The sequence below is a fragment of the Ovis aries genome, chromosome 15 (assembly GCF_016772045.2).
Source record: "Ovis aries strain OAR_USU_Benz2616 breed Rambouillet chromosome 15, ARS-UI_Ramb_v3.0, whole genome shotgun sequence".
Taxonomy (NCBI): Eukaryota; Metazoa; Chordata; class Mammalia; order Artiodactyla; family Bovidae; genus Ovis; species Ovis aries.
The window spans coordinates 210,765-233,512 of record NC_056068.1 but is presented as its reverse complement, the minus strand read 5'-3'; the positions used below and the strand labels follow the sequence as shown (position 1 = coordinate 233,512).

Genomic DNA, 22,748 nt, shown 5'->3' with positions numbered 1-22,748 from the left:
AGTTTTTGGAATGTTGAGCTTTAAGCCAACTTTTTCACTCTCTCTTTCAGTTTCATTAAGAGGCTCTTTAGTTCTTTTTCACTTTCTTCCATAAGGGTGGTGTGTACTGCATATCTGAGGTTATTGATATTCTCCGAACAATCTTGATTGCAGCTTGTGCTTCATCCAGCCCAGCGTTTCTCATGATGTACTCTGCATAGAAGTTAAATAAGCAGGGTGACAATGTACAGCCTTGACATACTCCTTTCCCTATTTGGAACCAGTCTATTGTTCCATGTTCAGTTCTAATTGTTTCTTTCTGACCTGCATACAGATTTCTCAAGAGGAAGGTCAGGTGGTCTGGTATTCCCATCTCTTTAAGAATTGTCCGCAGTTTGTCATCCACACAATCAAAGGCATTGGCGTAGTCAAGAAAGCAGGAGTAGATGTTTTTCTGGAACTCTCTTGCTTTTTTGATGATCCAGTGGATGTTGGCATTTTGATCTCATGATCCTCTGCCTTTTCTAAATCCAGGTTGAAGATGTGAAAGCACAAGATTCACATACTATTAAATCCTGGCTTGGAGGATTTTGAGCATTACTTTGCTAGTGTGTGAGAGGAGTGCAATTGTGTGGTAGTTTGAACATTCTTTGGCATTGCCTTTCTTTGGGACTGGAATGAAACTGACTTTTCCAGTCCTGTGGCTACTGCTGACTTTTCAAAATTTGCTAGTATATCGAGTGCAGCACTTTCACAGCATCATATTTGAAGATTTGAAGTAGCTCAACCAGAATTCCATTGCCTCTACTAGCTTTGTTCATAGTGATGCTTCCTAAGGCCCACTTGCCTTTGCATTCCAGGAAGTCTGGCTCTAGGTGAGTGATCACACCATCGTGATTATCTGAGTCATGAAAACCTTTTTGGTATAGTTCTTCGGTTTATTCTTGCCACCTCCTCTTAATATCTTCTGCTTCTGTTAAGTCCATATCATTTATGTCCTTTATTGAGCCCATCTTTGCATGAAATGTTCCCTTGGTATCTCTGATTTTCTTGAAGAGATCTCTAGTCCATCCCATTCTATTGTTTTTCTCTATTTATTTGCAGTGATCACTGAGGAAGACTTTCTTACCTCTCCTTGCTATTCCTTGGAACTCTGCATCAAATGGGCATGTCTTTCCTTTTCTCTTTTGCCTTTTTGTTTCTCTTCTTTTCTAAGCTATTTGTAAGGCCTTGCCAGACAAACGTTTTGCCTACTTACACTTCTTTTTCTTGGGTATCTTATTTTTTTGTTGTTGTTTTACCATTTACATGGTTTTTATTTTTTTAATATAAATTTATTTATTTTAATTGGAGGCTAATTACTTTACAATATTGAATTGGTTTTGTCATACAACAACATGAATCTTCCAAAGGTATACACATGTTCCCCATCCTGAACCCCCTCCCTCCTCCCTCTCCATACCATCCTTCTGGATCGTCTTAGTGCACCAGCCCCAAGCATCCAGTATCATGCATCAAACCTGGACTAGCGATTCGTTTCATTTATGATATTTTACATGTTTCAATGACATTCTCCCAAATCATCCCACCCTCTCCCTCTCCCACAGAGTCCAAAAGACTGTTCTATACATTTGTGTTTCTTTTGCTGTCTCGCATACAGGGTTACCATTACCATCTTTCTAAATTCCATATATATGCGTTAGTATACTGTATTGCTGTTTTTTTCTTTCTGGCTTACTTCCTTCTGTATAATAGGCTCCAGTTTCATCCACCTCATTAGAACTGATTCAAATGTATTCTTTTTAATGGCTGAGTAATACTCCATTGTGTATATATACCACAGCTTTCTTATCCATTCATCTGCTAATGGACATCTAGGTTTCTTCCATGTCCTTGGGTATCTTCTTGATCCCTGTCTCCTGCACTATGCCATGAACCTCTGTCTATAGTTCTTCAGGCACTGTGTCTATCATATCTAATCCCTTGACTGTATATGTCATTTCCCCTGTACTATTGTAAGGGATTTGACTTAGGTCATACCTAAATAGTCTAGTGGTTTTGCTTCTTCAATTTAAGTCTGAATTTAGCAAGTGAATTTGGCAAATGGATTTGGATAATCTATGTTACCTCTTTTTTCCTTTTTTTTTCAAAAGTGAACTACTTTCTCTACTCTTTTCAGAGTTGTTTCAGTGTTGTGTGAAGGATGATAATGTCAAGGTCATTGGTTAAGTCATGTTCCTGGTTTTAGCTTCCAATATTCAAACTAATTTGTGTGTGACCTTGAACCACTCATTTTGTGTCATTCATCTAGTTTTAGGATGTAGTATCTGATCTCCAAGATCACTTCTGGTTCATAATTTCCCCAAATATGGGATCTTCCAGTGAATTTCAAACAATTTTTCCATTTACAGGAAATTCAGGATGGTTTTGTAACGTACTTTTAAAAAAAGATGGATGAAAGTCGAGCCAATTATACAGAGTGAAGTAAGCCAGAAAGAATAACACCAATACAATATACTAACACACATATATGGAATTTAGAAAGATGGCAATGATGACCCTGTATGCAAGACAGCAAAAGAGACACAGATGTGTAGAGCGGACTTTTGGACTCTGAGGGAGAGGGAGAGGGTGGGATAATTTGGGAGAATGGCATTGAAACATGTATACTATCATGTAAGAAACAAATTGCCAGTCTATGTCCAATGCAGGATACAGGATGCTTGGGGCTGGTGCACAGGGATGACCCAGAGAGATGTTATGGGGAGGGAGGTGGGAGGGGGTTCATGTTTGGGAGCACATGTACACCCGTGGTGGATTCATGTTGTTGTATGGCAAAACCAATACAGTATTGTAAAGTAAAATAGAGTAAAAATAAAAATAAAAAAAATGGATCTCATTCTTACATGCATTTATATATCTATCAACAGTGTTATAGTTAAGCATCTCTAGTATCAAATGTATTTAACCTTCACTCTCTTCCTTGCTCTCTCCTGCTTTAACACACGCCATATACACTCAAACACACAATGCTTTCTTGTTTTAAATTTCTTTTTTTTCTCTAGGGAGTGCAGGTTAACTTATATAAATGTGGGCCAATGAATTTGCCTGATGAAGTCTCTCCATAAAAGGTGAGAAAGAACTAAGGAGTTTGAGGTCCTTGGGCACTTAAGGATACAGAGGAAAGCTTTGCCTGTGTATTATTCTGTCCATGATTTTCCAGCAAAGTTGAGGTAGTACAAATCAGAATTTATGAACAATTTTGGTTTCCATTCAGATTATTTAATCTGATAGCTATCTTTAATGTCTGAGCCACTAGGGAAGCATCAACAATACTGGAGTGGAAAGCCTTTCCTTTCTCCAGAGGGTCTTCAGGACCCAGGGATCAAACATGTGTCTCCTGCATTGTAGGAAGACTCTTTTCCATGTGAGCCACAAGGAAAGCCCCTCTATTTATACTTTGTGGAAAAACTGAACCTCAGAATTATTTTACATATTTTTTTAACCTTCAACCCAGAGATAATACTGATCACAATCACAAATAGGTGGCGAGATCATACTTGTCAACTGTTAATAGGTGAAACTACATATGTCATTTCAATTTTTTGACTGCTTCATCAGAGACAGGTGTTGTGCTAAGAATTTCCCAATGTTATCTGTGATCTCCACACCTCACTGTGAGTCAGCAGTTTCCTTTTTCTACAGATGAGCTTTGAAACTGAGAATCCTTACTTTTCCAAAGACAGGTAGTTGACTATGGTGCAGACTGAAGATTTTATTTCTGATCTAACTGACATTGAAGTTGATACTCTACTGACTCCAAGAAGAGCCTCAGTTCACTGATAAATTGTTCTACAACAATCAACTTCTCCACCAATGACCTCTATTTGTACTCATTCTTCCTAGATGTTTCCCTGTGATCTGTACTTTTGAGGCACCTGGGATCTCTTCAACAGCCATGAGATGCATAAGGTGTGCATTGCTGTGTTTGGCCTGAAAGATAATGATTACTAGAACTAAAGCACAATAGAAAAGAAAGTGACTGAGCAACATTGTATAATGCAAACCAAGAATGCTTTCCTGAGGTTCAAGGTGTTTTCCTGAGGCAGATATTATACCATTTGAAGATGGGAGAGATTATACCATATTAAGGATATTTGTCACTAATATTATCAGAAGACATTCTTCTGATTAACCCTCCTTAACTTCCTTTACTCCTGAGATGTTTCTATAATTTTAATTATAATTTGTTTCATCATTATCTGGATAGTTCCTTGGGGAGATGCTCTCAATGCGTTCAGTGTTCAAGATTCTATTATAAATAGTGAGGAATTTTTTTTTTTTTTGTTGCTGTTGCTGCTGAAGGTAGGTCTGCAAATTTTATACTCTGCAATAGAGATAAATGCAGTCACTTTTCTTTTTACTCTTTTTGAAGAGGAGACTAAGACCTTACTTGCAGACATATTTGTTATCACAGTGTTTTATTGTCTGGAATTATATACTTGGGGAATATTACTATTTATATTAATAGTTGATATAAAAATTCATAAGAATATCTTGCTACCATAGGGACTTAAAATAATTTTTGCTCTTCAGGTTTTGACTTTTATGTCTTCTCTACAAAGACCAGTGATTTTACATTGTGTTTAAAAATGTATCTGCGTGGAATTGAAGGTATTGCATCATTGGGAATGATTGTTATTGTTCAGTCACTAAGTTGTGTCCTACTCTTTGTCATCCCATGGACGGTAGCATGCCATGCTTCCCTATCTTTCACTATATTGGACAAAAATTATACCTTTGCTGTATTTTGTGTGTGTGTGTGTGTGTGTGTGTGTGTGTGTGTGTGTGTGTGTGTATAAAGTTCTGGAAAAGTTAATGAAAGTGATTTTTAAAATTTGTAAATATACATTCTATAAGCTTAATTGCTTTAAAGATGATTCATAGTTATTTAACAAAGTGGCTCTCTATAAGAAGTTACTTCAGTCATCTGGCCCTAGGACTATGGGATCACCTAACCTTGAGAGGCATAGATAATGGTGGTCCAAGAACTCTGGTTTATAGGCTCTAGGGAAATGCCAAGCTCTTCTGGTTCATCAAGCATTAACTATCAAAAGGATAACTTTTCCCCTTTTTGGAGGATAATCAAACTGAATTTTATTTTATTTTATTTTATTTTTTTTAAAGATATACCGTATTTTAATAATTTTAATATGCATATTTTTCACATTTCTGAAATGGAAATGAGTCCTATAATTGATAGGGTGTCACAGTTTACTTGGCTGCATTTTTCTTTCTTCATGGTGCGTAAAACTGTGATATAGCTTAGATTCAATGAAATGTTTGATTTTTAGAATCATGTGGCAGAGGCTGCCAGCTGTCCTTCAATGTGTTCTCCTCTTCCTAAACAGTAATAAAAATTTGAACTGGCTAAATGACTGCCCAGTCAAAACTATATTTCAAGTTTTCTTGATAGCTAATTGTGGCCACATGCCTAAGTTCTGGCTAATAGTATGTATGCAGAAGTAACATGTGCAACTTCTGGTTTGTGCCCTTAAAGAGAAGGAACATGCCCTCCCTTCTCTTCTTCCTCCCTATTTTTACCTTTTCTTCTTTTTCCTTCTCCCTCCTCTGAGATTCCCTTCCTTCCAAACTGCAGATGTGATAGTGGGAGTTGAATAGCCATCCTGATCTATGAGATAGAACCCCAGTGTTGAGGGTGGTAGATCAATGAAAAAAGACACCTGAGTTCTTAATAACTATGAATCCAATACTCTAGTCCTACATTGACTCTGTAGGGTGTTACACGAGAGAAAAAATAAAGTTATATTTTGTCTAAGTCACTCTTATTTTTAGTGTCTTAGCTACAGAAGCTGAACAATATATAATATGAGTAGTTTCTGACTGTCATTTTTTTAGAACTGTTATTACTTTCTCCGATGGGCTAAATAATGCTCCCTCTAAACACACACACGTCTGGGCCAAAAGTGAGTTACCAAATGTAACATGTACTTAAAAGGAATGTATGGTGAATAGCTTTTCACTTTTCTTTATCATGGAAGAATAAACTGAATTTTAAATGTAGGGAAATAGAATATTAGAAAAAGTTATCAAAGAGGTAGCAGCAATATAAAGTTATTAAGAGTGTACCCCTAGAGTCCAATTAATTGGTTTGAATTTCCAGCTGGACGATTTGCAGATGTCTGATCCAAGGAAAGCCTCTTAATCTGTCAGTGCTTCAGTTTTCTCGTTGTTTAGAAAGATACACTAATTAGAACCTCTCTCATAGGACCTTTACTTATAAAAAAAAAATGTAAGGATTCAACAAAAGTTAGCTATTATCTTACCTTAAAGCTGAGACTGCTGCCATTAGAACAATTTTTAATAGACATTTTATTAGTTATGAACACAGTTATGCATTCTATGAAGTTGATCTGGAGATCAGGATGCTTAAAAATCATGTGTGAATATCCATGAATGTTTAAAATATATAACAACTAATGTAGTCAGTTTGAAGTGTTTTAAAATGAATGAGACAAACTATACTATTACAGAGCTGATGATTATGACAAGTGGAAGAAACCCCACATATCACACAGGAAGGGAAATTGGAGAAGTAGTATTACTTTATGTTTCTTAGGTGTCTTGATGATTTTTTATATTTTTTATATTTAGTTGTTGTTGTTGTTCAGTCACTAAGTTATATTCGGCTATTTGAGACTCCATGGACTGCAGCACACCAGGCTCCTCTGTCCTTCACTATGTCCCAGAGTTTGCTAAGGCTCATGTCCATTGAGTTGATGATGCTATCTAACCATCTCATCCTTTATAGTTAGTAGTACCAATAATCCAAATTAACCTGTGTTAATTAGCTAAATATGGCTTTATCAAGAAGAGTCAAGATTTTTTTATATATGAAAATTATTGGTCTTAGCTCTGTCTCCCAGTCAAAATCATCAACTTAAATCTGGCTTAGTATATCCACACTTAGCAGCCAGAAGATCTACAATCATAAAAATATAGGGTAGAGTTGAACCCAGACCAGAACTGAAATATGAGTGCCTATGTTATGTGCCTAAGTCATTTTCTCTATGGTGCATTTGATACCCATATGAATGATTTCAGGGGTAGGAAAATAGTTCACAGATATTAATCAAACTAAAAATTGTGAGTTGCTACACTTTTCTAACAACACAAGAGAAGACTCTACACATGGACATCGCCAGATGGTCAACAATGAAATCCGATTAATTATATTCTTTGCAGCCAAAGATGGAGAAGCTCTATAAAGTCAGCAAAGACAAGACTAGGAGCTGACTGTGGCTCAAAACATGAAATCCTTATTGTCAAATTCAGATGTAAATTGAAGAAAGTGGGGAAAACCACTACACCATTCAGGTATGACCTAAATCATATCCTTTATTATACAGTGGAAGTGAGAAATAGATTTAAAGGACTAGATCTAATAGACAGAGTGTCTGATGAACTATGGATGGAGGTTTGTGACATTGTAAAGGAGACAGGGATCAAGACTATCCACAAGAAAAGGAATGCAAAAAAGCAAAATGGCTGTCTGAGGAGGCCTTACAAATAGCTGTGAAAAAAAGTGAAGTGAAAAGCAAGGGAGAAAAGGAAATATATACCCATTTGAATGCAGAGTTCCAAAGAATAGCAAAGAGAGATAAGAAAGCTTTCCTCAGTGATCAATGTAAAGAAGTAGAGGAAAACAACAGATTGGGGAAAGACTAGAGATCTCTTCAAGAAAATTAGAGATATCAAAGAACATTTCATGCAAAGATGGGCTCAATAAAGGACAGAAATGGTATGGACCTAACAGAAGCAGGAAGAATGACATTCTAACATGTATACTATCATGTAAGAATTGAATCGCCAGTCTATGTCTGACGCAGGTTGCAGCATGCTTGGGGCGGGTGCATGGGGATGACCCAGAGAGATGTTATGGGGAGGGAGATGGGAGGGGGGTTCATGTTTGGGAATGCATGTAAAAATTAAAGATATTAAAATTTAAAAATAAAAAAAACTAATAAAAAAAGAAGATATTAAGAAGAGGTGGCAAGAATACAGAGAAAATCTATGCCAAAAAAAAAAAAATCTTCATGACCCAGATAATCATGATGGTGTGATCACACACCTAGAACCAGATATCCTGGAATGTGAAGTCAAGTGGGCCTTAAGAAATATCACTACGAACAAAGCTACTGGAAGTAATGGAAATTCAGTTGAGATATTTCAAATCCTGAAAGATGATGCTGTGAAAGTATGCCAGCAAATTTGGAAAACTCAGCAGTGGCCACAAGACTGGAAAAGGTCAGTTTTCATTCCAATCCTAAAGAAAGGCAATGTCAAAGATTGCTCAAACTACCGCACAATTGCACTCATCTCACACGCTAGTAAAGTAATGCCCAAAATACATCAAGCCAGGCATCAGCAATACGTGAACCGTGAACTTCCAGATGTTCAAGCTGGTTTTAGAAAAGACAGATATCTAATTGCCAATATCCACTGGATCATTAAAAAAGCAAGGGAATTCCAGAAAAAAAAATCTATTTCTGCTTTATTGACTATGCCAGAACCTTTGACTGTGTGGATAACAGTAAACTGTGGACAATTCTGAAAGATCTGGGAATACTAGACCACCTAACCTGCCTCTTGTGAAATCTGTATGCCGTTCAGGAAGCAACAGTTAGAACTGGACATGGAACAACAGACTGGTTCCAAATAGGAAAAGGATTATGGGAAGGCTGTATATTGTCACCCTGCTTATTTAACTCATATGCAGAGTACATATCATGAGAAACACCGAGCTGGAGGAAGAAGAAGCTGGACTCAAAATTGCCAGAAGAAATATCAATAACCTCAGATATGCAAATGACAGCACCCTTATGGCAGAAAGTGAAGAAGAACTAAAGAGCCTCTTGATGAAAGTGAAAGAGGTGAGTGAAAACGTTGGCTTAAAGCTCAACATTCAGAAAACTAAGATCATGACATCTAGTCCCATCACTTCAGGGAAAATAGATGGGGAAACAGTGGATAACATTATTTTGGGGGGCTCCAAAATCACTGCAGATGGTGATTGCAGCCACGAAATTAAAAGATAATTACTATTTGGAAGGAAAGTTATGATCAACCTAGACAGCATATTAAAAAGCAGAGACATTACTTTACCACCAAAGTCTGTCTAGTCAAGGCTATGATTTTACCAGTGGTCATGTATCAGTGTGAGACTTGAACTATGAAGAAAGCTGAGAGCCAAGGAATTGATGCTTTTTAACTATGTTGTTGGAGAAGACTCTTGAGAGTCCCTGGACTGCAAGGAGATCCAACCAGTCCATCCTAAAGGAGATTAGTGTGGGTGTTCATTGGAAGGACTGATGTTGAAGCTGAAACTCTGGTATTTTGGCCACCTCATGCAAAGAGCTGACTCATTTGAAAAGACCCTGATTTGGGGAATGATTGAAGGCAGGAGGAGAAGGGGACAACAGAGGATGAGATGTTTGGATGGTATCACAGATTCAATGTATATGAGTTTGGGTAAACTCCGGGATTGGTGACGGACAGGGAGTCCTGGTGCGCTGTGGTTCATGGGGTCACAAATAGTCTGACACGACTGAGTGAACTGAACTGAACTGAACTTATTGGAGGAAGCCATTATACAATCATAGAGTTTATACTTTTTTAAAAATAGTTCCTCTCTAAATTTTTGTATTTTCGTTTCCCTCAATATGTTTACATAACTGGTTACTTTCCCATAACTGAAAAGTCAATACTCAAAGAGATCTTTGACTACTCTGTGGACATCCTGCTTCTGCTTATTTCTCTGCTTATCAGCATGCTCCATTTTTGTCTCACAGTAGTTCCATTCCCTAAATTGTCTCATTTGTATATTTTTCATTCACTCATTTTCAAAAATAATCAATTATGATACAAACAAGAATCTTACTTAGCTTGTTCAATCTCATATTATAAAACTTAGGCTACTTCTAACTATAATGTAATAAATAATAAGTATAACATAGCAAATATACTTGACATAAAATTGGTTTTGATGTCTGTAAATGAATTATTATAAGCAATTATAACTACAGCCCATTTAATGTCATAATATTCTCTTCAGGCAATATTATTATGAGGATCTTAAATTCCTGAGATGATGTTAATCCTACAGATGCATCCCTAAGTACTCAGAGCAGTTTACTTCTCAGAAGACTTATCTGGGGAAGTGTATTAAATGGAGAAAACATTCCTTGTGGACATTTTCCTTGTAATGACATTGAATTTGAAAATTAATTGGACATATAATGGATTGTTGCTGAAAAGCAGTAGAATCTGAAATAAGAGAGCAATTTTAAAAACATGGCACCTGAATTTTATATGTAAATACAATTTATATATTGATATAATTTTGATATGGTGATTGAACCACTTGCAGTTTACTTTTCTGAGATAGCTGTTAAATTGATACAGTCTATTTCGTTAAATACCTCTTACCTCATCCTGCAAGAAGCAGAAATCAAGCAAGTGTAATATATAGCTAAATAAAATAAAACATGACTAGGATTTTCATAAGTTGAAAGCTTTTTATATCATAAGCTGGCATAGTGTAGAAAAGTATGTCAATGACTAGATTGTAAGACCAAGGTTTAAGACAATCATCCTGTAAAATTGTGTAGATAAGAAGATATCTTCTGGACTTCCCTGGTGGCTCAGTGGATAAGAATATGCCTAACAATGTAGGGGACACAAGTTAGATCCCTAGTTAAAGGAAGATTTCATATGCCATGGAGCAACTAAGCCTGAGAGCCACAACCACTGAGCCTGCACTCTAGAACCTGTGAACCACAGCTATTTAAGCCTGCTCACCTAGAGTCAGTGCTCCACAATAAGAGAAGCCACTGCAGTGAGAAGCCCACACACCCCAACCAAGAGGAGCCCAAGCTCAGCCAAAAATAAATAAACAAATACATTTTTAAAAAAGGATATCTTCTAAGTCATAGGGAAATCAGTAAGTTAATATTACATGTATTTTTATTAGTATTGACAATGAGAGGCAACCATTATACACAAAAATAGTATTCAGTGGAATTTCAATGATTCCCTCTTATTACTTCCCTATTCAGCACAAAGTGATTGTCTGACCTTGGCTGAATATTTATAAGTCTCAAGTATTTTCCTATAAGACAATATGTTGAAATGGATTTGGTCATTCTCTGATGACTCTCAGTCTGTCTTTACTTCTATTAGCACTCTATGATGTTAACATCATTGTAATAATTTAGCAAAAACAAGTGTCTGATACTAGTAGTACATGAATGTAATCATCTGTTTTAGAGTTAAGAAATTAATTAATATTGCAATAATTACCTATAAGGCCTATTAAAGAAAATACATGTTATTATATAGTCTCATGTTAGACTGTGCAAAATCTACATTGATTTTTATATTATTTGAACTAGAATACTGATAAACATGACTCAAAATTTTAAAGAATAAAATAAATCAATTCATTTATTTAATTTGTCCATAGGCAATGCAGACTGGGTCTAAGTGAAGACAATGCCAAATTTCACAAATGTGACAGAATTTATTCTTCTGGGATTGACCAGTCATCAGGAGCTTCGAGTTCTATTTTTTGTGGTGTTTCTAGTAGTTTACATGATCACTTTGATAGGGAACATTGGTATGATTATTTTGATCAGCATCAGCCCCCAGCTTCAGAGCCCCATGTACTTTTTCTTGAGTCATTTGTCTTTTGTGGATGTCTGGTTCTCTTCCAATATCACTCCGAAGATGCTGGAAAACTTACCATCAGAGACAAAAACCATTTCCTATGTGGGGTGTTTGGTGCAGTGTTACTTCTTCATAGCCCTTGTCCATGTGGAAGTATATATCTTGGCTGTGATGGTCTTTGATTGCTACATGGCCATCTGCAACCCTCTCCATTATGGCAGTAAAATGTCCAGGACTGTCTGTGTTCGTCTCATCTCTGTGCCATACATCCATGGATTCTCTGTTAGCCTTATCTGCACACTGTGGACATATGGCCTGTACTTCTGTGGAAACTTTAAAATCAACCACTTCTATTGTGCTGATGCTCCCCTTATCAAGATTGCCTGTGGAGGGGTCCACATTAAAGAATACACCATGATTGTTATTGCTGGGATTAATTTCACTTATTCCCTCTCTGTGGTTCTTATTTCCTATACTCTCATCGTAGTGGCTGTGCTGTGCATGCACTCTGCTGATGACAGAAGGAAGGCATTCTCCACCTGTGGGTCCCACCTGACAGCTGTTACCATGTTTTATGGGACTCTCATCTTCATGTATCTCAGGAGACCCACTGAAGAGTCTGTGGAGCAGGGGAATATGGTGGCTGTGTTTTACACCACAGTGATTCCCATGCTGAATCCCATGATCTACAGTTTGAGGAACAAAGACGTGAAAGAGGCAGTCAACAAAGTAATTATCAAGGCAAACTTGAGGCAGTAAACCTGCAGAACATAATTCTGTGTATGCCACTTCCTGTCATAAATGTCCAGGTATATAAATAATTCTGTTTAAAATAGACTGTATACAGGCAACACTTAAATGTACTCAGAGGTCCAGTCTAACACAGTGATGGTTTACCCCATGAATGGATTCTCAGGACTAAGCCTCCTTTATCTACATATGCAAACATACTAACCCTGACCTATTACTATTAGCCCCAGTGTATGTAAAATTGTGCTAAGTGTAGTCATTGGATAACTCATAAATACATTTGGATAAGCACATGTTAATTTGGAGGTATCTTTGTAAGAGCTGAATATGATTTCTTAAGATATTTTGTATATACAATTGCTCTTCACTTGTTTTATAAGTAACATATAATTTCATGAGAAAAAATTAAGACTTCATCACTTTTTCATGAATATAAAAGTTGGTGGATCCTCATTTACCAAAAAAGCTTTCAATAACATTCATATATGCATGGGCTTTTGAAAACAAAAATGTATTCAGAATCTTCAACTAGTGACATGAATCAATCATAGAGTTAATTCTCAGTATATATTGCTCTATAATTAACACTATTTGTGTTTCAAGCAATCTGTTGACTCACCTTAATTCTACTCTTTGATTTGGATTTGACTAGTTGTTTTTCTCTTTATTAATTTTAATAGGTTAAAAATTTCAAATAAGCCTATCATATCCTTCTCATAATTTAAAAAGATTAAGCAATAAGCATTTTTTGTCATTTAAAATCTAACTTTTGATCATAATAACGTCCTGTAGCATTTGATTGCTGTGATGGAGCTATTGTTTGATTTCAAATTCTTGTCAGTAACATTACATTCTTAGGTATGTATTTAGCTGCTTAAGTTAAGCTTTAATAACTAGAGTGGATCAACCAGATAAGAATCTCTGCAAAACTGAATGCCATTGCACTCGACATGTGTTAAAATGTGATCAGCACAGCTCAAACTGGTATCCATTGGGATCTGATTACAAGTTAACTATTCAACTTGTGTTGATTGGTGTCCACTTAATCTAACCTTCATTCTTAATATAAATGGAATACATTTTTTGTCTTTGTTGACTCTTGCTAATAATATCAGCATAAAACAAGTCAGAAGCAGAAGTAATTTCTCATGAATGAGTTTATTCTTGTTTAAGGGCTAATCCAATTAAAAGGGGTGCACAACTGAACATGTGTAGAAAGACTCTGAGAAGTAACATTTACTTGTGATAATATCACTGGAAAGATGGATTCATTTAAGCACAGAAAGTATTGTTATTCAGTCTAATTTACTAATTGCCCACAAGCCACATTCCCTCAGATTGGTTCTGGGAAAAGGCAGCTGGTGGGAGGATAGTTCTTTTTCATAACTTTAGGTTCTGAGCAGGAAGAAAGAGTACCATTTGATTAGTATTGGAAACTACATTAACAAAGGTTTTGTTTTTTTTTGTTTTGTTTTTTTTTTTTTTCCAAATCACCCAAGTTTGCTTCTAACAAGTTGGTTTCAAGTATGAAACAATAGGCTGCTCAAGAAATAATCATATTGAGAGAGATCATTATAACTTGAACCTTTAAGATCAAATTTTCTGTGATCCTTATGGCAAACATATTCCTCAGTGTCCACTATTTTATATTTTATTTTATAAGTAAAACATTTGTCATCCATCTGTTAACCACCATTCCCATTTCCCCTTGTCAGTGGTATACATAAAGTTGTCAAGTCTTGGCAATGAGCCATCAGTAGAAAGTGGTGCCTGAAACCTAAAGATCACCTTCTCTATGTTAAAGCCATTAGATATGGACTTTTTTCTTTTCCTTCCCACTTGAAACTGTTGCCACTGAAATGATCACTTTTTAGACAAAGATGGAAACCCCATATTGAAGGTCTAATTGCCTTTCCCAAACTTCTTAACTCATACTGCTACATGAGAAAGGAATAAATTACTTTATTAAGTCACTGCATCTTAGGAGTTCACTTATCTATAATGATATATTTGCTCTTATAATACTTTCAGTAAACATATCTTTGGCACTTCACCTCTGCATCTTATCACTCACTAGGATGATTTTTACCTGAAAATGATTAAATCTCTTCAGAAACTATTGTATGACTTTCCAAAAGCTGACCCTGATTCCCAGATCTGCATGGTGAAAAATGATATCAATTTGAACAACATGAGAACAATGGAATTACAGAAAGTAACCAACAGTGAATCTAGTGGGGGTCACAAGCAGAGAGGAATGATTTTTAGCAGACAGGGTACAGTTGAGGAATGGCTACTGCATGGAATGATGTGGGGATGGACAAAAAACTTAATCACTTCCCTTTTTCTGTCTCCACAATGTACAAAATAGAAACATTTTTGAAAGCAGTGGCTAAATCCTATTATCAGTTAAATAGAAACTATCCAGGTCAAAACCATCAAATGTCACATATGCAAATAGTAGCAACTTTTTTAATATGCATTATAATTTTCATTTAATTTTTTTAGAAACTTTATGTTTTGTTTTATTATCCCCCTCTTGTGAAGCACAAACACTTTAAAATATATTTTCTTTCAAGTTGGACAAAAGCAATTAACATAACCTTATCCACTTCTTATCGTGTGAACTTAATTACAATATCAATTTTAAGAAGATATTTTTCCTTCTTGCTTTTCTCTCAATCTGAGGTGCCCCTGCTCAAATATGATGTATACTTTTACCATATTTAATACACCCTACTGTGACTGTTAAAAACCTTTTTTATCTTTCTTTTTAAAAACCTTTCATCTTATTTATAAATTTTGTAAAAAATAGAACACATGTGCAAAGTCATTTTGCTCATATAAAAATGATGAAAATAAAATTAATCTATCAAAGATAATAAAAACAACATATCTACATGAGGCATAGTTCCAAGACAGTCAGTGTTACAAGCTACATTTTAATGTTTAATAGAGACAGGAAATAACATTTTTCAAAGGCTTTCCTCAAGTCATTTCTTACCTCTTGGTTCCTCAGGCTGTAGATCATGGGATTCAACATAGGATTGACTATTGCATAGAAGACAGAGGCCATTTTCTTTGTGTCGAGGGAATGGATTGATTTGGGCTGCAAATACATGAAGATCAGAGTCCTGTAGAATATAGTGACAACATTCAGATGAGAACCACAGGATGAGAATGCTTTGTGCCTCCCTTCTGCAGATTGGATTCTCAGGATTGCAGCCACAATGTATAGGTAATAAATAAGGACCATGGTCAAAGAGCTGATCATGTTGAATCCAGCTAAGATAAAAATCAAGATCTCTTTGAGGCCAGTGTCTGAGCAGGCAAGAGCCAGCAAAGGGACATCATCACAATAGAAGTGATTAATAACACTGGTGCCACAGTAGATCAATCGAAAAGTAACAACTGTGTGGAGGAAAGCAACAGAAAAGCTGTATAAGGTAAGGGCCTGCTACCAGTTGCATGCACACCTTTTGGGACATGATCACCATGTAGAGAAGAGGACTGCAGATGGCCACATAGAGGTCATAAGTCATTACTGCAAGAAGGAACGTCTCCAAAATCAAGAAGTTCAAGGAAAAGCCCAGCTGTGCATGCATACATAGAGAGATATGGACCTTGCTTGGTCAGGAGGCTCTCCAGAAACGCTGGGGCTATTGATGAGCAGTAACAAAAGTCTCCAGAGCCAGATTACTGAGAAAAAAATGTACATTGCTGTGTGAAGGTGAGGATCCAACCAGATTAAAGAAATCATGTCAATATTTCCCACCATACAGATTTCTCAGGACACAGTTTAGGTGGTCTGGTAGTTCCATTTCTTTAAGAGTTTCCAGTTTGCTGTGATCCACACAGTCATAGGCATTGGCATAGTCAGCAAAACAGAAGTACACTTATTTCTGTAACTCTCTTGCTTTTTCCATGATCCAATGGATGTTGGCAGTTTGATCTCAGGTTCCTCTGCTGTTTCTAAATCCAGTTTGAACATCTAGAAGTTCACAGTTCACAAACATTTGAAACCTTGCTAGGACAATTTTGATCATTACTTTACTAGCGTGTGAGATGAATACAATTGTGCGGTAGTTTGAGCATTCTTTGACATTGCCTTTCTTTCTTTCTTTCTTTCTTTCTTTCTTTCTTTCTTTCTTTCTTTCTTTCTTTCTTTCTTTCTTTCTTTCTTTCTTTCTTTCACTTTATTTTACTTTACAATAGTTTATTGGTTTTGCCATACATCAACATGAATCTGCCACGGTTGTGCACGTGTTCCTTGGGACTGGAATGAAAACTGGCCTTTTCCAGTCCTGTGGCCACTGCTGACTTTTCCAAATTTTCTGGCATATTGACTGCAGCACTCTCACAGCACCATCTTTTAGGATTTGAAATAGATCAACTGGGATTCCATCACTTCCATTAGCTCTGTTCTTAGTGATACTTTCTATGGCCCACTTGACTTTGCTTTCCAGGATGTCTGGCTCTAGGTGAGTGATCATGCCATGATTTTGAACAGCATTTTTTTTTTTTTTTGTATAGTGCTTCTGTGTATTCTTGCCTCCTCTTCTTAGTATCTTCTGCTTCTGTCAGGTCCATATCATTTCTGTCCTTTATTGAGCCCATCTTTGCATGAAACATTCCCTTGGCATCTCTAATTTTTTGAAGAGAGCTCTAGTCTTTCCCATTCTAATCTTTTCCTCTATTTCTTTGCACTGATCACTGAGGAAGTCTTTCTTATCTCTTCTTGCTATTCTTTGGGAACTCTGCATTCAAAGCCATGTATCTTTCCATTTCTCCTTTGCCTTTAGCCTCTCTTCTTTTCTTTTCTCAGCTCTTTGTATGGCCTCCTCAGACAGCCATTTTGCTCTTTTGCATTGCGTTTTTTGTGGGTTGTCTTGTTCACTGCCTCCTGTACAATGTTATGAACCTCTGCCGACAGTTCTTCAGGCACTCTCTCTATCAGATCTAATCCCTTGAATCTATTTGTCACTTCCGCTGCATAATTGTAAGGGATTTGACTTAGGTCATACCTGAATGGTCTGGTGGTTCCCTACTTTCTTCTATTTAAGTTTGAATTTGCCAATAAGGAGTTCACGATCTAAGCCCCATTCAGCTCCCAGTCTTTTTATTTATTTTTTTCTTTTGCTGACTGTATAGAGCTTCTCCATCTTCCACTACAAAGAACATAATCAATCTGATTTTTGGTATTGACCATCTGGTGATGTCCTTGTGTAGAGTCTTCTCTTGTGTAGTTGGAAGAGGGTGTTTGCTATGACCAGTGTGTTCTCTTGGCAAAACTCTACTAGCCTTTGCCCAGCTTCATTCTGTAGTCCAAGGCCAAATTTACCGGCTACTCCAGGTATCTCTTGACTTCCTACTTTTTTTTTAATTTTTACTTTTACTTTATTTTACTTTACAATATTGTATTGATTTTGCCATATATTGACATGAATCCTCCATGGGTGTACATGAGTTCCCAATCCTGAACCCACCCTCCCACCTCTCACCCCATATCATCTCTCTGGATCATCCCGTGCACCAGCCTCAAGCATCCTGTATCCTGCATCAAACCTAGACTGGTGATTCCTTTCTTACATGATAGTATAAATGTTTCAGTGCCATTCTCCCAAATCATCCCACCCTCTCCCTCTCCCTCAGAGTCCAAAAGTCCGTTCTATACATCTGTGTCTCTTTTGCTGTCTCACATACAGGGTTATCATTACCATCTTTCTAAATTCCATATATATGTGTTAGTATACTATACTGGTGTTTTTCTTTCTGGTTTACTTCCTTCTGTATAATCGGCTCCCGTTTCATCCATCTCATTAGAACTGATTCAAATGTATTCTTTTTAATGGCTGAGTAATACTCCATTGTGTTGACTTCCTACTTTTGCATTCCAGTCTTCTATAATGAAAAGAACATCTTTTTTGGGTGCTAGTTCTAGAAGTTCTTGTAGGTCTTTATCAGTTCAGTTTAGTCACTCAGTGGTGTCCGGCTCTTTGTGACCCCATGAACTGCAGCACACCAGGCCTCCCTGTCCATCAACAACTCTTGGGGTCCACCCAAAGCCATGTCCGTTGAGTCGGTGACACCATCCAACCATCTCATCCTCTGTCATCGTGTTCTACTCCTGCCCCCAATCTTTCTCAGCATCATGGTATTTTCAAATGAGGTAGTTATTCACATCAGGTGGCCAAAGCATTTGGAGTTTGTTTCAGTCCTTCCAATGAACACCCAGGACTGATCTCCTTTAGGATGGATTGGTTTGATCACCTTGCAATCCAAGGGACTCAAGAGTCTTCTCCAACACCATAGTTCAAAAACATTGATTCTTCAGTGCTTAGCTTTTTCACAGTCAAACTCTCACATTCATACATGATCACTCGAAAAAACATAGCCTTGACTAGACTGACCTTTGTTGACAAAGGTCTCTACTTTTAAAAATGCTGTCTAGGTTGGTCATAGCTTTCCTTCTAGGGAGTAAGCAAATTTTAATTTCATAGCTGCAGTCACCATCTTCAGTGATTTTTGAGCCCAGGAAAATAAAGTCATCCACTATTTTCCCATCTATTTCCATGAAGTAATGGGACCAGATGCCATGATCTTAGTTTTCTGAATGTTGAACTTTAAGCCTTCATAGAGCCATTCAACTTCAGCTTCTTCAGCATGACTGGTTGGGGCATAGACTTGTTTTTTTTGTTTTTGTTTTTGTTTTGGGGTGTGTGTGTGTGTGTGTGTGTGTGTGTGTGTGTGTGTGTGTGTGATATTGAATTATTTGCCTTGGAAACAAACAGAGATCATTCTGTCATTTTTTGAGATTGCACCAAATACTGCATTTTGGACTCTTGTGGAGTATGATGCCTACTCCATTTCTTCTAGGGGGTTTTTGCCCACAGTAGTAGATATAATGGTCATCTGAGTTAAATTTACCCATTCCAGTCCATTTTAGTTCACTGATTCCTAAAATGTTGATGTTCACTCTTGCTATCTCCTGTTTGACCACTTCCAATTTGCCTTAAATCATGGACCTAACATTCCAGGTTCCTATGCAATATTGCTTTCTACAGAATTGGACTTTAGTTCCATCACCAGTTATATCCACAATTGGGTGTTGTTTTGCTTTGGCTACATATTTTCATTCTTTCTGGAGTTATTTCTCTACCAATCTCCAGTAGCATATTGAGCACCTTCTAACCTGGGAGTTAATCTTTCAGTGTCCTATCCGTTTGCCTTTCCATACTGTTTATGCAGTTCTAAAGGCAAGCATACTGAAATGGTTATCCTTGATTGTGCATGTCCAATTCAGTTGCTTGAAACAAAACAAGCAAAAGCAAAAAAAAAAAAAAAAAGTGGTAAACTATTTAAAAACCCCAACTGTTTCCAATGCATTGTCATCACTTGTTTACATCTGTCTCTTCCATTCCCTGTGACCTTCCTAGTTGAAAGGATTCTGATTCAAATTATTTGCTTTATATTTACTAACTGTGTTTTTCACCTAGATGTTGTAAATCATAAGTTATGTTCTTTATTCTTTGCTACATGTAGACCTAAGAACAATAAATACCCACTGTCTACATCATACATCATTAAAGTTCAACTTTAAAAATTACATAGCATTAATTTTTTGTGTGACCTGCAGCAATAATCTAAGCTATTGTTTTTCCTTAATATTATTAATTAAATAATCCATCCCTTTCATATTAATTTATAATTTGCTAAGTTGCTAAGTCACTTCAGTTGTGTCTGACTCTGTGTGACGCCCATAGATGGCAGCCCACCAGGTTCCCCTGTCCCTAGGATCCTCCAGGGAAGAACACTGGAATGGGTTGCCATTTCCTTCTCCAATGCATGAAAATGAAAGGTGAAAGTGAAGTCGTTCAGTCATGTCCGACTTAGCGGCTCCGTGAACTGCAGCTTACCAGGCTCCTCCATCCATGGAATTTTCCAGGCAACAGTACTGGAGTGGGGTGCTATTGCCTTCTCCAATTTATAATTAACAAGACTTTAGTAAAATATCACCTCATTTACTAAAATAACTCAATGAAATCCATGAGTTTAGAGTGTTAGAAAACTTGATAGGCATAGGGCATTTTTATATATGCTTTACTTTACAGAAAGATAATTGTGTGGAACATAAATAAAGCATAGTTGACACCTGAATGCTAGTAAAGTAATGCTCAAAATTCTCCAAACCAGTCTTCAGCAATACATGAACTGTGAACTTCCAGATGTTTAGCTGGTTTTAGAAAATGCAGAGAAAGCAGATTCCAAATTGCCAACGTCTGCTGGATCATCGAAAAAGCAAGAGAGTTCCATAAAAAACACATCTATTTCTGCTTTATTGACTATGCCAAAGACTTTGACTACGTGGATCACAATAAACTGTGGGAAATTCTGAAAGAGGTGGGAATACCAGAGCACCTGACCTGCCTTTTGAGAAACCTATATGTAGGTGAGGAAGAAACAGTTAAAACTGAACATGGAACAACAGACTGGTTCCAAATAGGAAAAGGAGTACGTCAAGTTTGTATATTGTCACCCTGCTTATTTGACTTATATGCAGAGTACATCATGAGAAACACTGGACTGGAAGAAACACAAGCTGGAATCAAGATTGCTGGGAGAAATATCAATAACCTCAGTTATGCAGATGACACCACCCTTATGGCAGAAAGTGAAGAGGAACTCAAAAGTCCTTTAATGAAAGTGAAAGAGGAGAGTGAAAAAGTTGGCTTAAAGCTCAAGATTTAGAAAGTGAAGATCATGGCATCCAGTCCCATCACTTCATGGAAAATAGATGGGGAAACAGTGGAAACAGTGTCAGACTTTATTTTTGGGGTCTCAAAAATCACTGCAGATGGTGACTGCAGCCATGAAATTAAAAAAAATAATAAAAATAAAAAGCTTACTCCTTGGAAGGAAAGTTATGATCAACCTAGATAGCGTATTGAAAAGCAGAGACATTACTTTCCAACAAAGGTCCATCTCTTCAAGGCTATGGTTTTCCCAGTGGTCATGTATGGATGTAAAAGCTGGCCTGTGAAGAAAGCTGAACGCTGAAGAATTGATGCTTTTGAACTGTGGTGTTGGAGAAGACTCTTGAGAGTCCCTTGGACTGCAAGGAGATCCAACCAGTCCATTCTAAAGAGATCAGTCCTGGGTGTTCTTTGGAAGGACTAATGCTAAAGCTGAAACTCCAATACTTTGGCCACCTCATGCAAAGAGTTGACTCAGTCTATGTTCGATGCAGGATACAGGATGCTTCGTGCTGGTGCACGGGGATGATCCAGAGAGATGATATGGGGTAGGAGGTGGGAGGGGGTTTCATGTTTGGGAACTCATGTAAACCCGTGGCAGATTCATGTCAATATATGGCAAAACGAATACAGTATTGTAAAGTAAAATAAAGTAAAAATAAAAAAAAATGAATTAAAAAAAGAAAAGACTTTGATGCTGAGAGGGATTGGGGGCAGGAGGAGAAAGAGACAACAGAAGATGAGATGGCTGGATGGCATCACCAACTTGATGGACATGAGTTTGTGTACTCTGGGAGTTGGTGATGGACACGGAGGCCTGGCATGCTGCGATTCATGGGATCACAAAGAGCCAGACACGACTGAGTGACTGAACTGAACTGAACTGACACCTGAACAACACGGGTTTGAACTGCATGGATCCACTCATATGCCATTTTCTTTTCAATAAATACTACTGCAGTCTTACTCGATCCAAAGTTGGTTGACTCTTCAGATGAAGAACTGCATATTTAATGCAAAGTTAAGGCAAATTCTACAACCAGTGGAGTTTATGTCCCTAATCCTACATTACTCAGGAGTCATAATACAATTTGATATACAGGAAAATATGAAAAATATACAGTATAAATCATCCGCTACAGGTAACTACTCTTTAAATTTGAAGACAATTCATTTTCCTTCATATTTTATTAAGTTTATTAAAATATGCTCTTAGAGTATATGACGATTTACTACTTATACTGTCCCCCACCCCCGCCTTTTTCCCCAACAAGTCAGTAATTCATCAATATCTGGCAGGGGGAATGGTTCTAGGACACCTCTCTTCCCTCCCCACCAAATGCAGGGGTGATGAATTCCCTTACACCAAACAGCATAGCAAAGCAGAATTGTCCCTCCAATTCAGAGGTTCTGCATCAGTGGACTCACCAACCATGGCTCCTGGATGAATTGCCAAATTCAGGGTCCACAAATATAAAAGCCTAATGATATATAAAGATTCTGGGCTTCCCTGGTGGC

At 37.1% G+C, this 22,748-nt stretch overlaps 1 protein-coding gene and 1 pseudogene across 1 annotated transcript; one reads left to right on the top strand and one right to left on the bottom strand.

The window, feature by feature from the left end:
* Positions 1 to 11,550: 11,550 nt before the first annotated feature.
* On the top strand, positions 11,551 to 12,486 carry LOC101113267 (olfactory receptor 5M9). The gene has a single exon (XM_004015952.2). The coding sequence runs from the start codon at positions 11,554 to 11,556 to the stop codon at positions 12,484 to 12,486; it is 933 nt and encodes a 310-aa protein (XP_004016001.1). The 5' UTR covers positions 11,551 to 11,553.
* A 2,855-nt stretch (positions 12,487 to 15,341) lies between these two features.
* Positions 15,342 to 16,082, bottom strand: LOC121816653 (olfactory receptor 8U3-like; annotated as a pseudogene).
* Positions 16,083 to 22,748: the final 6,666 nt, after the last annotated feature.